The sequence below is a fragment of the Apodemus sylvaticus genome, chromosome 22 (assembly GCF_947179515.1).
Source record: "Apodemus sylvaticus chromosome 22, mApoSyl1.1, whole genome shotgun sequence".
NCBI lineage: Eukaryota > Metazoa > Chordata > Mammalia > Rodentia > Muridae > Apodemus > Apodemus sylvaticus.
Genome location: NC_067493.1, coordinates 38,852,199 through 38,865,949, shown reverse-complemented (window position 1 = coordinate 38,865,949; position 13,751 = coordinate 38,852,199). Strand labels below are relative to the sequence as shown.

The 13,751-nt window shown below is 44.8% G+C and overlaps 1 protein-coding gene across 1 annotated transcript in view; it reads left to right on the top strand.

Annotated features, from left to right (window-relative positions):
• Caln1 (calneuron 1) overlaps positions 1-13,751 on the top strand; it is a 429,201-nt gene that overhangs the window by 90,463 nt on the left and 324,987 nt on the right. The window contains exon 2 of the mRNA XM_052168545.1: positions 5,118-5,238. Within this exon, the coding sequence (XP_052024505.1) occupies positions 5,118-5,238 (121 nt within the window). The remainder of the gene's footprint in view (positions 1-5,117; positions 5,239-13,751) is intronic.

The window sequence follows — 13,751 nt, the reverse complement described above, 5'->3', positions numbered from 1 at the left end:
TTCGTTTGTTCGTTCATTCATTCATTCTTGTTTTTGTTTTGTTTTGTATTTTTGTTTTTTGTTTTTGTTTTTGTTTTTTTTTTTTTTGGTGAAATTAAGAATCCCATCTCTCTGACAGAGCTGCTTAATTTCCAGGGGTGGAAAGCCTGGACCAACATTATGTCTCCTGCCCCATTGCTGCTGACACTGGTAGCAATAATAACACCCCTCAGATATCACCAGCCAGAGTGCCACAGGGGGGATTTCTTCTTTTTACTTAAAACAATATATATTTGTTGTATATGTAGATAAATGTATGCCACAGCATTTGTGTGGAAATCAGAGGATGACTTGGGGGAGTCAGTTTTATCCTCTCACAAAGTGGGGAGCTGGGAATTGAACTCAGATCATCAGGCTTCTCAGCAGGTGCTTTTATTCACAGAACCATCTCATTAGTCCCAGGGTGGCCTTCTCTTCCCTTTGAAAGTGATCCGGCATTCTGGCATTGCTGCCCAGCCCTCTACAAAGTTGCCACTGGAGAACTTCACAATCAAGTGTTTAAAAAAATGCCACCCTCTCACCTCATAATGTTTTAAGCAACTTTATAATTTTGTGATTGGCTGTTATCCTGAAAAATATGTGGCTTGAAAACTGCAGGTAGACAACCCCAAACTTCAGGCCATTCTCCAGTGACCATGACAAGGCTCATGCCCCCAAGAGCCAGGTGTGGGCTGCATTTCGTCACAGTCCTAAATCATACACCTGGTTCTCTCTGTGACTCTTGATTATTCTGAGAACCAGCTTGGAGGACAGAAAGGAATGTAGCTGATATTATTTTCCAAGGAAAGGGGTCTTGTGTTCCTTTCATGTGTGGTGCATGACTTTTCCTGGGGAGAAATGTGCGAATGTCCATTCACTCTAGATGTGACACAATGACAATACAAGCCTAGCTTGTGAGCCAATGAGTTTATTAGGGTTAATTACTGGAGCAAAGATGAACAATTACTTATAGCAGTTTGAGTGACTCAGAGATTAGCCACATCACCTCAAGGTCCTGCCTGCTATGTTGGCAGCTTCATGGAGTGTGCCCTCTGGTGCGCCATCTTTCTTCTCTACACCCTAGCATCTCCCAAGACTGTGTGCAGCCCGGGTGCAGGAAGGAATAATGATTGGAAGGGTCATTTGACTAGCCCTTCACTCTTCACGATAGCCATTCCGTTACCTTAGCCTTAGCTATCACTGTTTTACTGGGCTTATATTGTCACCATGACAATGGGCCAAGCATTGTGTAGGTATCATGGCAGGCTCTGCTCTGTAATGTGCAATGATCACACCTGAAGGAAACCGCTTCCCCCTACACTATCTATGGTTAGATCTGTGGAAGTCAGGTATGATTCGGTGATGATGTTTCCTTGGTAATTACCAACAGCCTACCTTCTCTGTATTGGTGTCTGGTCATTGACTTTTTAAATTGGTGTGTGAATATTTCTATGTGTGTTTGTCTGTGTGTTTGCAAATGTGTGGTGTTCCTGTCCTGAGTGCAGGTGCACGTGCATGTATGTGCATGCACATGCATGTGTGCACACAGAGGCTTGAAGTCAGTCTTAGATTTCATTGAGATGGGGTCTTTTGCTTTCTCTGGAGTGCCCTGATGCAGCCAGGAGGGCTTCAGGAGCGAGCCTCAGGGGAGCAGAAAGCCTCTTGTCTTTGCTTTCCCAGTTCTGGGATTATGGGCACGTGCCACCATCCCTGGCCTTTTTTAGGTGCATTCTAAGGGCTGAACTCAGATCTCCATCCTCGCATGGTAAGAACTCTGCCCACTTCCCCAGACATTGTGACCAGTGACCTTCCCGTGGATATTCATTTTGTTAGTGACGCACAGAGCGAAGGGAGACTGGCAGCGGGCTCCAGCCTCTGCCGTATGTCTGTTTTACTTTCTGGAGCCTGGAGCTCTGGTGAGGGCTGTCCCAGTTGCTATGAAGAGTGAACAGCACCTCTGATAGAAATAGAGAAGTCAGGAAGCGCAACCTATTTTGTGGGAAGATGATTAATTCAGTTTTAGACATTTTTGAATTTGAAAAGAGGGTTTGGCATCCGGATGGAAGTGCCTGATGCTTTAGCTGGGGCTGCGGAATCTAAATAACTCCCTGGCGCCGGAGTAGCTGAACTGTTTTATTTATTTTTTCCTCTAAGTGGCTTTGTGCTCTGGTCAAGTCTTCCTCTTAGGGATTTCATTGTTTGACTCTTCAGCAACTCCAAGCTGAAGTGACCACTTTGATGGCATGTCTTAGACGTGTAGGAGAAGGGAGAGGAGGTGGTGCTGGCTGCCTGGGTCTGTCACTTGGTCCTGTTAGAGGGAAAAGGTGACAGAGAGTGGTCCTGGGTGCTGGCCAGCGCTCATGTGCCACTGCCAGGGAAGGTTGCCTTTTCTAGAGCCTTCTTCCTTCCTTTTTCTCAGCCTCCTTTTCCTTTTCCCTCCCCTCTTCCCCCTCTCCCTCCTTCCTTCTGTTCTTCATCTTCCTTCTCTTTCATTTTCTTCCTTTTTCTCTTTTCTGCTTCTTGTCCTTCTTCCTTCTCTCTTCCCTTTATCTCCTTCTCTTTCTTTTTATTCTTTATTTCATTATAGAGCCCAGGCTAGTCTTGAATTTACTAGGCAGCCCAGGCTGGCTCTAAGATATTGATTCTCTAGGATCTCAGATGCCTTTATACCCCAGAGCGTTCAGATCACATGCCAGTCCTTGTTTGGATTTTTTGAGCGAGCAACGTCTGAAGGCTTTGGACAGTAATTCTTGGGGATCAACGTTGGATTGTCTGTTTTCTCTTGTATGTGTACTTCACAGAGGACCCAGAGGTTGACTGCACAGATGCAAGCTTTAGTGCCCAAAAGGATTCTACAGGTGACCTACCCAGAGAGTAGCGGATGTGTGGGGAAGCATTCCTCTCCTGTAGGATCAATGCTGGAAGATCACTCCTTCTACCATGTGGTTTAAAGAAGCATCTTGCAGTAGATCTGCATATATTGGAGGGAAAGCTTGGTGTGTGACTGTGTGTGTGTGTGTGTGTGTGTGTGTGTATACACCAGAGAAAAACCTTGGGTTTTGGACCTCAGGAACCATTCATCTTGTCTTTTGAGGCAGAGTCTCTCTCTCACTGTCTTGTGACTCACCATATAATTCAGACTCTCAAGCTAGAGAACTCAAGGGGACTGCCTCTCCAGTATTGGGATTCGAAGTACACCAATACATCCGGCTTATTTTTGTGTGGGTTCTGGGGATTGATCTGAATTCCTCATGTTGGCAAGGCAAGCGCTCTATCCACTGAGCTATCTCTCCTTTGCTGGGAGACCTGCGAAGCCCCAGCAACGGCAGGAGCTTTGGTTGCACAGATTGTGAATCTAGTCTTGAGGATTCTTTGATTACATTTGACAGTGTCCTAAATCGCTTCATTCTCCAACCCTTTGAGGTGTTGCTTGCCTTCCTGGGAAGCCATTTCTGAAAGTAACCTCTTTATCTCAGTCACGCTCGGGGGCTGCTTCTTGCACATTGCTGCGTGCACGGGGTTGTAAAAACGTAGGGTTTGGTATGGTGGTGACTCCCTGTAACCTTGGCACTCAGGAGGCTGAGCCAGGGAATCTTTGAGTTCAAGACTAGCCTGGGTTATATAGTGAGATTTGGGTCAGCTTTGAAACTTAAATTTTATTTTCTTGGTGTGTATGTATGTGAAGGTGCAAATGCTTCTGAGCGGACATGCCCATGAGGAGGCCAGGGCCCATTAGATCCATCCACAAAAATGTCTAAAACTGAAGAGATAGGTGTCCCGATCTATCTCTTACTGCCTTATTCCCTTGAGACAGGGTCTCTTACTGGACTTGTAACCAGGGTGGCAGCTAGTGACCTTCTGTTACGCTTTTGTCTCCATCCCTATCTCCCCCACATCTCAAAGTGACAGCCACACACATGTGGATCTGCCCAGCTTTTACAAGGATGCTGGAGATTTGAACTCAGGTCCTCTCACTTGCTAAGAAGTAATCTTCCCCACTGGGGAATCTTCCCTGTCCCCTAGACTCTCAATTGAAACAGTTCAAGAGTTTGTGCATTGCTCTCCCTTCCTTGAATGTGCTATGGCTGGGACACCTGCTTTCCCTGAAGAATGTAGCTTCACTTGAGCATAGCCAAGATGTCCTGGTGCTGGGTAGGTCAATGTTTGTGGGATGCTCAGGTTTTTCCTCTGTGAAGTGATCATCTTTGAGGCTGAGGAGAAGAGCAAAGGGTGTTTTTATTTGTATGACGTAGCAGTGAGGCCGGGCCTGCTGGTGTGGGGTCTGCAGTCCCAGTTACTCAGACGGCTGAAGTGGGACTGCAAGATGAAGGCTAGCCCAGGCTACAAAGTGAGTCTAAGCACAACCTAGGCTATAGAGTGAGTGCTGGGCCAGCCTGGGCAAATTAGTAGGTCTCTGTCTAATGAACAAGAGGGCTGGCGAACCAGCTCAACTGTAGAAGGCTTGCTAGTTATCTGTACAGTAACTAAGTGCAGCTTCCAGTTTACAACAAACAAGGTAGACAAGTAGGCAAGCAAATAGCAAAACAAAACAACCAACCAACATGAAAATAAAAAGAAGTGGCTTTGGCGCCCTTCATGTTTTTCTGGGGATTACAAGGGCACCCCAGTTCAAATGTACAATAAAATGGGAGAAATGAGGTGATAACTTGAGAGGGGAACCACAAAACCTATTAGGCGTTATTAAGGCTATGGGGACCCTGTAAGTATTCTAATGTTCCCTCTAGAATGTCACTTCACATTCATTCTTTTAATGTGTGTGCATAAGTGTGTGTGTGTGTGTGTGTGTGTGTGTGTGTATGCATGCTAGAGTTGTGTGGAGGTACACATGAGTGCAGAGGTCCAAGGGGACTTCCAGGATTGCGTTCTGTCCGACCACCCTATGAATCCCGGGATCACACTCAGTCTGCCAGGCTTAGAAGCAAGTATCTTTATCCACTGAGCCATCACCCCGACCCCAGACATGTAACTTCGCCATCTGGACAATAGAGACGGCCCTCTAATGAAATAACGACGACATGAATGAACGCGTGGATGATGATGAGCTCTCTCTCCTCCCCCATTCTCTTCGGAACAGGGAGAAGATGCCGTTCCACCATGTAACCGCTGGCTTGTTGTACAAGGGGAATTACCTCAACCGGTCTCTGTCTGCAGGCAGTGACAGCGAGCAGTTGGCTAATATCTCCGTGGAAGAGCTGGATGGTAAGGAGCAGCCTGGTGGAAGCGTACCTGCTTTCCTGATTCAGTTTTGGATAACGGGGAAATCTGCTTGGGGTGGTGACCGTTGGGAAGCCATTTTGCTAATTGTCAAGCTTAGAGTGCCTCTCATTGGCAGTTAGGGCTAAGCACGGAATGATAGGAAAGAGTTCAGAGACAAACTTTTGTCTAAATGGCTTTGTTGTGTGGGATGGACCTTGTGGCCTGAAAAAAATCTGTGATGAATGTGGTTGCCTTGGATACTGATTGGGGGATAAATTTATTTTTCTTGAAATCTATTGTTGGAATCTTCTTGTGATGGCATATGCCTGTCTGTACTCAACTGAGGCAGGGGGATGGAACGTTGATTAGCCAGCACTGTGTCGGGGAAGGAGAGAGGGAGGTCAGGGTCAGTGTGGACTATTGTAATGAGATGCTGTCTCAAAACAACAAAAACAAAAGACATATTATATAGAGAGTTGGCAGGGCCTATACAGCCAAAATCACGTTGTTGTCTTTATTGTCTTTTATAGTGGAGTCCATCTGCAGGGGAGGCTTAAGCCCTGTTTATTGCTGTCTCTTGACTTGGGGCCATGGTACTTTGAATGCTGCCCAAGTAAGAATCATCTGGAAGCTTCGTCTAGGTGGGAACAGGCAGCAATTATCTTAATTGCCTCTGTTCTTGTGTAACACAGCGTATCCCTGAGTGCCCGGGACAAGGGTTTAGGATGGAAATTTATCCTGAGAATACAGTGCCCAAATTCATCTTAGGATGCTGTCCCATTGTACGTTGGATACAGCCACACTCTTATTAAAACACACACACACACACACACACAAAACCAAACTGTCTTAGTTAGGGTTTTACTGCTGTGAACAGATACCATGACCGTTTGCACTTTGGATACAGCCATAGTCTTATTAAAATGCGTGTATACACACACACACACATCAAAAAACTGCTGTGTAGAGACACCATGACCAAGGCAACTCTTATAAGGACAACTTTGAATTGGGGCTGGCTTACAGGTTCAGAATTTCAGTTCATTATCATCAAGGTGGGAACATGGCAGCATTCAGGCAGAAGTGAGGCTGGTGGAGCAGAGAGTTCTTCATCTTCATCTAACGGCAGCTAGGAGATGACTGGCTTCATGGCAGCTAGGAGAAGAGTCTCAAAGCCCATGCCCACAGTGACACACTTTCTCCAACAAGGCCACACCCACTCCAACAAGGCCACACCCACTCCAACAAGGCCACACCCACTCCAACAAGGCCACACCCACTCCAACAAGGCCACATCCACTCCAACAAGGCCACACCCACTCCAACAAGGCCACACCTCCAAATAGCGCCTCTTCCTGGGCCAACCATATTCAAATCACCACCAACACCACACACACACACACACACACACACACACACACACATACACATACACACACACACACACACACACACACACACACACACGCACCAAACACCCAGAGGGAATACAGACTGCTAAACTCTAGAGTGAAGTTGATTCAGTTGATGACATTTGCTGCAACTAAATCAGAATCAGTTTCCCCAAGTGGATTCTTAATGCTTTTTTTCTAGCAGTACCAGATTACTACATAAACTTGAGTTTTGCTTTGACTATAGAGAGGTCACAACTACTCCAGAGGGTCCATGACTTTGATTCTAAGTGTCAGGTTCAGATCCATAGCGTTTAACATGGGCATATTGGTGGTCTGAATTTCACCAGCACCTTCTTGAGCCGGCACAGCTACAATTGCTTTAGTGTGGCCAGGAGGTGAGGGAAGTAAAGCTGACAGGCCATTGGTAGATCTTCTCCTACCCATCTTGTTTGCACACTCATTGCAATGTGCGGTTTCCATATGGATGACCTATAAAGTAGCAGGGACTCATGGGCTGCAGCCATGGCTGAACTAGGAAAGGTTGGGAAAGGTGAGAATTGTTAGGGGTGTAGCTCAGTGATAGAATAGTTGTCTAGTGTGTGTGTGTAGAAGGTTCTCAACATTGCAAGAGAGAAACAGAGTAGAGGGAAAAGGGAGGGAGAGACAAATGCATACATACACACATACACACACACACACATGCAGAGACACAGACACAGACAGACAGACACAGGCAGACAGACAGACACACACAATTACACAGACACACAGACATACACACAGACACAGACAGACAGACACAGGCAGACAGACAGACACACACAAATACACAGACACACACAGACACACAGACATACACACAGACACAGACAGACAGACACAGGCAGACAGACAGACACACACAAATACACAGACACACACAGACACACAGACATACACACAGACACAGACAGACAGACACACACACAGACCATAGATACACACAGACACACAGACATACATACACACACATGCACACATATACATACAGACACAGACAGGCAGACAGACAGACACACACACACACACAGACAGACACAGAGAGGCAGACAGACACACACACAGACATACATACACAGACATACACACACAGGCAGACACACACAGACACACACAGACACACACACAGATACAAGCAGACATACACACAGACACATACACAGATACACACACAGATACACACACACACACACACACACACACACACACGCACATACAAACAGCATCTGTTTACCATATATGATCTTGAACAGAGGCTATTGGCCTGAGAGGTGAGTGAAACTCTGGGACCTTGTCACCATCTTATTGCTGAAAGGCTGTATAGATGCAGGACAGAGAAGCAGAAGAACCCTGCTGTCTCCATAGCAAGCCCACATTTGTAACCACACAGGATGACTCCATGCCTGCATGGTGTCTTAGTCCATTTGAACTGATTTAACAAAACACTGCAGTCAGTTTGACTTATAAACCACAGGAAGCTATTTCCCATGATTTGGGAAGCTGGGAGCATCTATCAAGGTGATACTGAGGGTCCTCAGCAGCCAAAAGGATGAATTAATATCCTCCGGCTTCTTTTCAAGGAACATTGATGCCATCTATGAGGGTTTTGTCCCTGTGATAACCTAACCCAAAGACCCCACTCATTATACAGTTACTATGGATTCTTTCCAGGAATTTTGGGGAAGCACAATATTGAGAAGGTAGGAGGAACAGTTGGGAGGCAAAGAGGACCCCAAACTTTGCTTCATTCTTGGACGTTTGTGAGTGGTATAGACAGTGTATGAATGTGAGGGAAATTCTTGCTTTTAGTTTTGTAGTACCCTGTGGTGATTTGAATCGCAAATGTTCCCCACTAGCTCATTCTTTTAATTTTTCCTTCCCCTCCCTTTTGCTATATTAACTGTTTTATTTTGCTTTACAAAATAAAAATACTTATAAAAGGAGCCTGAGTTTATGACTCATTAGAGTTGTGTCATCCCGCCATCCTGCCCCATCTCCTGCAGTTAATTCCCCTATCCTTAACAAGCCTTTATTTCATAACTGGCCTTTGGATCTAATTATTTGACTACATTTTCACGGACCCGGCTTTCCGTTCATGTTCATCGTGTCATTGGTTTATGTTGTATTAATTAACTGTAATTACTGCAAATATATAAGCACAACTAATTCTTGGTACATTGATGAGAGCAGAAGCAGATGAACAGTCCACTTAACTAGAGGTGCCCGTTCAGCAATTTATTAGAAGGCTTGACACAGAGAAGAATGCTGATAAATTTGCCCCATTTGGTTGCTAAGAAGGTGAATAGGAGAAGGTGGTGTGGCCTTGGCTTCTTTCTGCTACCTGTATATACAGGTGTCAGTATATTTTGTATTTAAAGATTTATTGTATTTCTCTCTCTTTCTCTCTCTGCCTATGTATATATGTATGCCTGTGTGTGTGTTTGCATGTGTCTTTGTTTGCGTGTGTGTGTGTGTGTGTGTGTGTGTGTGCAGGTGCATGTCGAAGCCAGAAGAGGGCACCAGATCCTGAGAGTTGGAGCTATAGGTTATGAGCTGTCCAGTTTTGGTGCTGGGAACTACACCTGGGTTCTCTGAGAAATCAGAAAGTGCTCCCCAACCTCAGACATCCTGTTATACAGCTATTTAAATGAAGAATTCAAGTCTACATAATTATAATATTTCTTTTCTTGATGCTGGTGCTTGGGTGGTTCCTACCCATGGCTGTGTGTCTACTAGCCACCACTGTGGCACTGTAGAAATATATAATCCTATATATATTTAATATATATTTAATATATAAGGTGGGGTTTCTACCCCACCTTTAATCATTTAGTTTCTGGATAAAAGACACACACAACACTTATATTTATAATAAATCTCAATCAGTTCAAGAGTTGAGCAGATATCTTTTTTTAATGTCATTGGGTCTAATTCACAGCCAGTAACCCCATTATATAATTTGTCATGTTTCATCTGGGATGCTCTTAACTCCAATTAGCCAACCCATGTGGCCATTATTTTAAGATTCTTATCCTATGGCTTTCTTCTTCCCTTCACTGTTCTCCTCCAACCCCCAAGTCCAGGAACCCCAAACCCTGCTCATGTCTCTTCTGCCCAGCTATTGACTGTCGGTGTCTTTATTCACTAATCATAAATAGCTCGGGGACAAGGTCACATAGTGTCCCTTGGGTCTATGTGCGAACTCTCATTTCTGGGGCAACCTGGTCTAGGGGACCGCACTTAGCATTACAATACATAGCCACAGAGCAAACCTCAAGGCTGCACCTTTGTAAGTATGTGCTCTACTTATTTTTCCAGGTTCATGCTGTGAGTTTGTATTTCCCATCTGTGGTGCTGTTTTGGGAGGTTCCTTAGTGGGAGGAACCTGCTGGCAGATGTAGGTCAGTAAGAATAGGCCATTAAAGGTTATCTACCTACTAGTTCCTCTTGTCCCATCTGCTTCTTCCGCCATGATGTGAACAGCCCCACTTACCTGCTCCCCCTGAGCTGCTCCATCAAACTTTCTCTGCCTTGTACACTGAAACCCTGCTGTAGGGACATGAAGGCATAGTCCTCTAGGACTGTTGCATTAGGAACTTGGAGTGTCCACAGTAAGCACACCTGACCATAGGAATTGGACAATGCCATTTGTACAGTTTAGGTAGTTCTTTGTGTGTGTGTGTGTGTGTGTTGGGGTGTTATTTTAGGTGTGTGCATGTGTACTTGGAATTTAGAAGACAACCTCAATTGTTGCCACTCAGGATATAGATACCTTGTTATCTTGGACCAATACAAGGTCGCTATTGGTCTGGAACTCATTAAGTAGGCTAGGTTGTTCAGCTAATGACTGCAAGGGCTCCTCCTGTCTCTGCCTCCCTAGATCATACCGCTACATGGTTTTTTGTTTTGTTTTTTAAAAAACTTGATTCTGAGGATCAAATTCAGATTACCATGCTTCTAAGACAAGCGCTTCAATGACTGTGCTATGCACCCCCCCCCCAGCCAAATTTTAGGTAACCTTTGAAGAGTTTGAGATTTCTAATATGATCAACTTGATAAGTCATCTATGGCTTCCACTTTGCAAGCACCAACATTAAGCAGCTCACAAGCTGTATGCCCAGTTCCAGGGACCTGGTTCCCTTTCCTCCGTGCTAACCACCATTCCCTTAAAAGTTAGAAGATGATTTCTCAGGGTCTTAGAGCAAGCCGATACTCTCTTGCAATTAGACTGGGCTCTGCTATGGCAACTCTGTATGGCTCTAAAGATGGCTGGCTGGCCTTGGGCCTTTCTTCCCTGCCGTCTCCTATATAGTTTTCCTGCTAAGATCCTCCCCGCAACCCTCCTGCACCATTCTTGGGAAAGCTATAAAACAAACAAGTGCACTGCTGTTTCAACCAGGCCTGGGCATTCTGAACTGGACCTGAGTGTACCTTTTTAGCAGCTACAGGAGCTGGCAAGAATTGTAACTGCTCTCCAAGTGCAGGTGGGGGGTCCCTGTGTGAGAGAACCAGCACTTTATGACCGGAGGCTGACTGGTGAAGATGATGTGTTTGTCCTTCAGGATGTTAATCCAGACTCTCTGCCTGCAGAAGGGCCATTTATTTTCTGATGGAAGATTCATTCTTTTATTTATTTATTTATTTTGCCAAGGTGAAATCTGAGCTATGACTCTTCCTGCTTTATTGCAAGCATTCCGGGGCTCTGGGCATGACAGTGAAGATGTGCTCTGAGTTTAGAGCAGACAGGGAGATTCTGATCACCAGCTAGCAAGTCAATTCACACGGCTACAGAGTGGATCAAGACAAACTTCTGAGGTGTTATGTAATTGCTCTTTTTGTGGGGTACCTCATGTTAAAATTCTCTTTCATAGATTCATATATCCCTAGAAGATAGTAGTATGGAACATGGGCTTGTTATGTTCGACAGTGATAGTTATTCCTTTTTTTTGTTGTTGTTGCTGCTGTGAACACAATACCCAGGGAAACATCTTGAAAATGAAAAGAGTCATTTGGGATCATGGTTTCAAATGAAAGACCATCATGTCAGGGTAGGCATGACAGAGCAGAGTAATTAACATCACGACACTCGGGAAGTATGGTGAGTGTAACAAGAAAGAACTAGAGATAATTAATCATAAAGGACCTCCCTTTAGTGAGCTCTTTTTGTTAGTCATGTCCTATCTCATGAAGTTTCTAGACCCTTCCTTTAATAGTTAGTTTTAATTGTCAGCTCTACACAACCTAAAATCATCTAGGAAGATGGCCTGGATGAGGGATTGTCTTCATGGAGTTGACCTGTGGCCATGTCTGCAGGGATTGTCTTAATAAGTGAATTAATGTGGGAAGACCCAGCCCACTGTAGGTAAGGGATCCTGAACTTATGTAATTGGAGAAACTAAGCTGAACACAAGCAGGCAAGAGAGTGTGTGTGTGCATTCATTTCTCTCTACTCTTACCTGTGGATGTGATGTGAGTAGCTGTTTGAAGGCTCCTGCCCTCAACTCCTCAACCCACAGTGATAACGATAGAACTTTGACTTGTCAGATGAAATAAGCCCCTCTCTTCCATAAGCTATTTCTTTTCACTTTTTTTAAATCACAGCAACAGAAATGTAGAAGAAGTTGGTACCAAGAGTGGGGGCATTGACCTAACATTGATACTACTGTATTGCTTTGATGCCTACAGCTGAAGACTGAATGTTGAATACAGGAGTCTTTGTTTTGGGGCAACATCATATATTCAAAACCATAACAGTTGAGGACCATTCCCTTGATTCCACCTTCTCACACATAACAGCTGCAACCTCCTGCTTGTGGGTGGCCACAGAGACAGCTTCCCCACCTAGTTGAAGATTGTCACCATTGATAAAATGCCTTTCTGTGTTTTAGCCAAAAGTTTCCTATCTACGAGTAGAATGTAGGTATAAAGGAGCTACAGTCTATATGGGTCACCTCAAGCTACAGTTCTTTCATGGGAAATTTCTCTTTCTTCTCTTTAAACTAGTTAGAGAGAGAAGGCTACATCGAATTGGCCAAATTAGAGTTGGAAATTACTCAACAAATTAGAAGCATGGATTAGTGGGGACTCTTGCCCTCTCACTTATTCCTGCCTAGGGATTTATTGTTCCTTGGATGAGTCTACCTTTTGATGCTATAACAGGGTTGCTGGAGTTTGTTTTCCTTAAAATTCTGGAGGTTACAGCCCTGGCATTGGCTCTGTTTTAGTGAGGGCCCTATGGTGCCTGGCAGTGGAGTGGCAGAAGTCTGTGACACAAGGGAGGGATCCTATGAGAAAATGGGACCCCAGAGAAAGACATCTTCTTAGACATATGTTACATACATAATGCATGATGTCTTAGTTAGAGTTTCCATTGACGTGAAGAGACACCATGATCAAGACAACTCTTATAAAGGACAACATTTAATTCAGGCTGACTTACAGATTCAGAGGTTCAGTCCATTATCATCATAGCAGGAAGCATGGCGGCATTCAGGCAGACATGGTGCTGGAGAAAGAGAGTCCTACATCTTGATTGGAAGGTACCTAGGAGAAGACTGACTCTTCAGGCTGCCAGGAGGAGGCTCTCTTCCTTACTGGGTGGAGCTCAAGCACAGGACCTTAAAGCTCACCCCCACAGTAACACACTTCCTCCAGCAAGGCTACACCTACTCTAACAAGGCCACACCTCCTAATAGAGCCACTCCCTGGGGCAAGCCACCATACATGACAAAGGAGATTTTTTACAAATTATGTACTAGGTGTCCTCAATAATACTGCTATTATGTCTTTCTAGAAGGTGTTCATGTCTGCTTTGTGGGACTTGGATTTCCATAGCCCCTCTGTAGAAGGCTGTCTATCTCCTTTCTTCTTTTTCTCTTGTCCTTCCATCTCCCATGACTGCTTGCTATTCATTCAACACAGGAACAATGGGGGTTTCCACTTATTGCGTTGAATTAACACTGTGTAGAACACAGTATCCTATGGCTCCAGTTCATCCCAGATGAGTTTTCCCCACATGAGCAGCTGACATGGGTTGGCAAGCTGGTGGCCACTGAAGGTAGTTGCTGTCAACCAGGCTGTGAC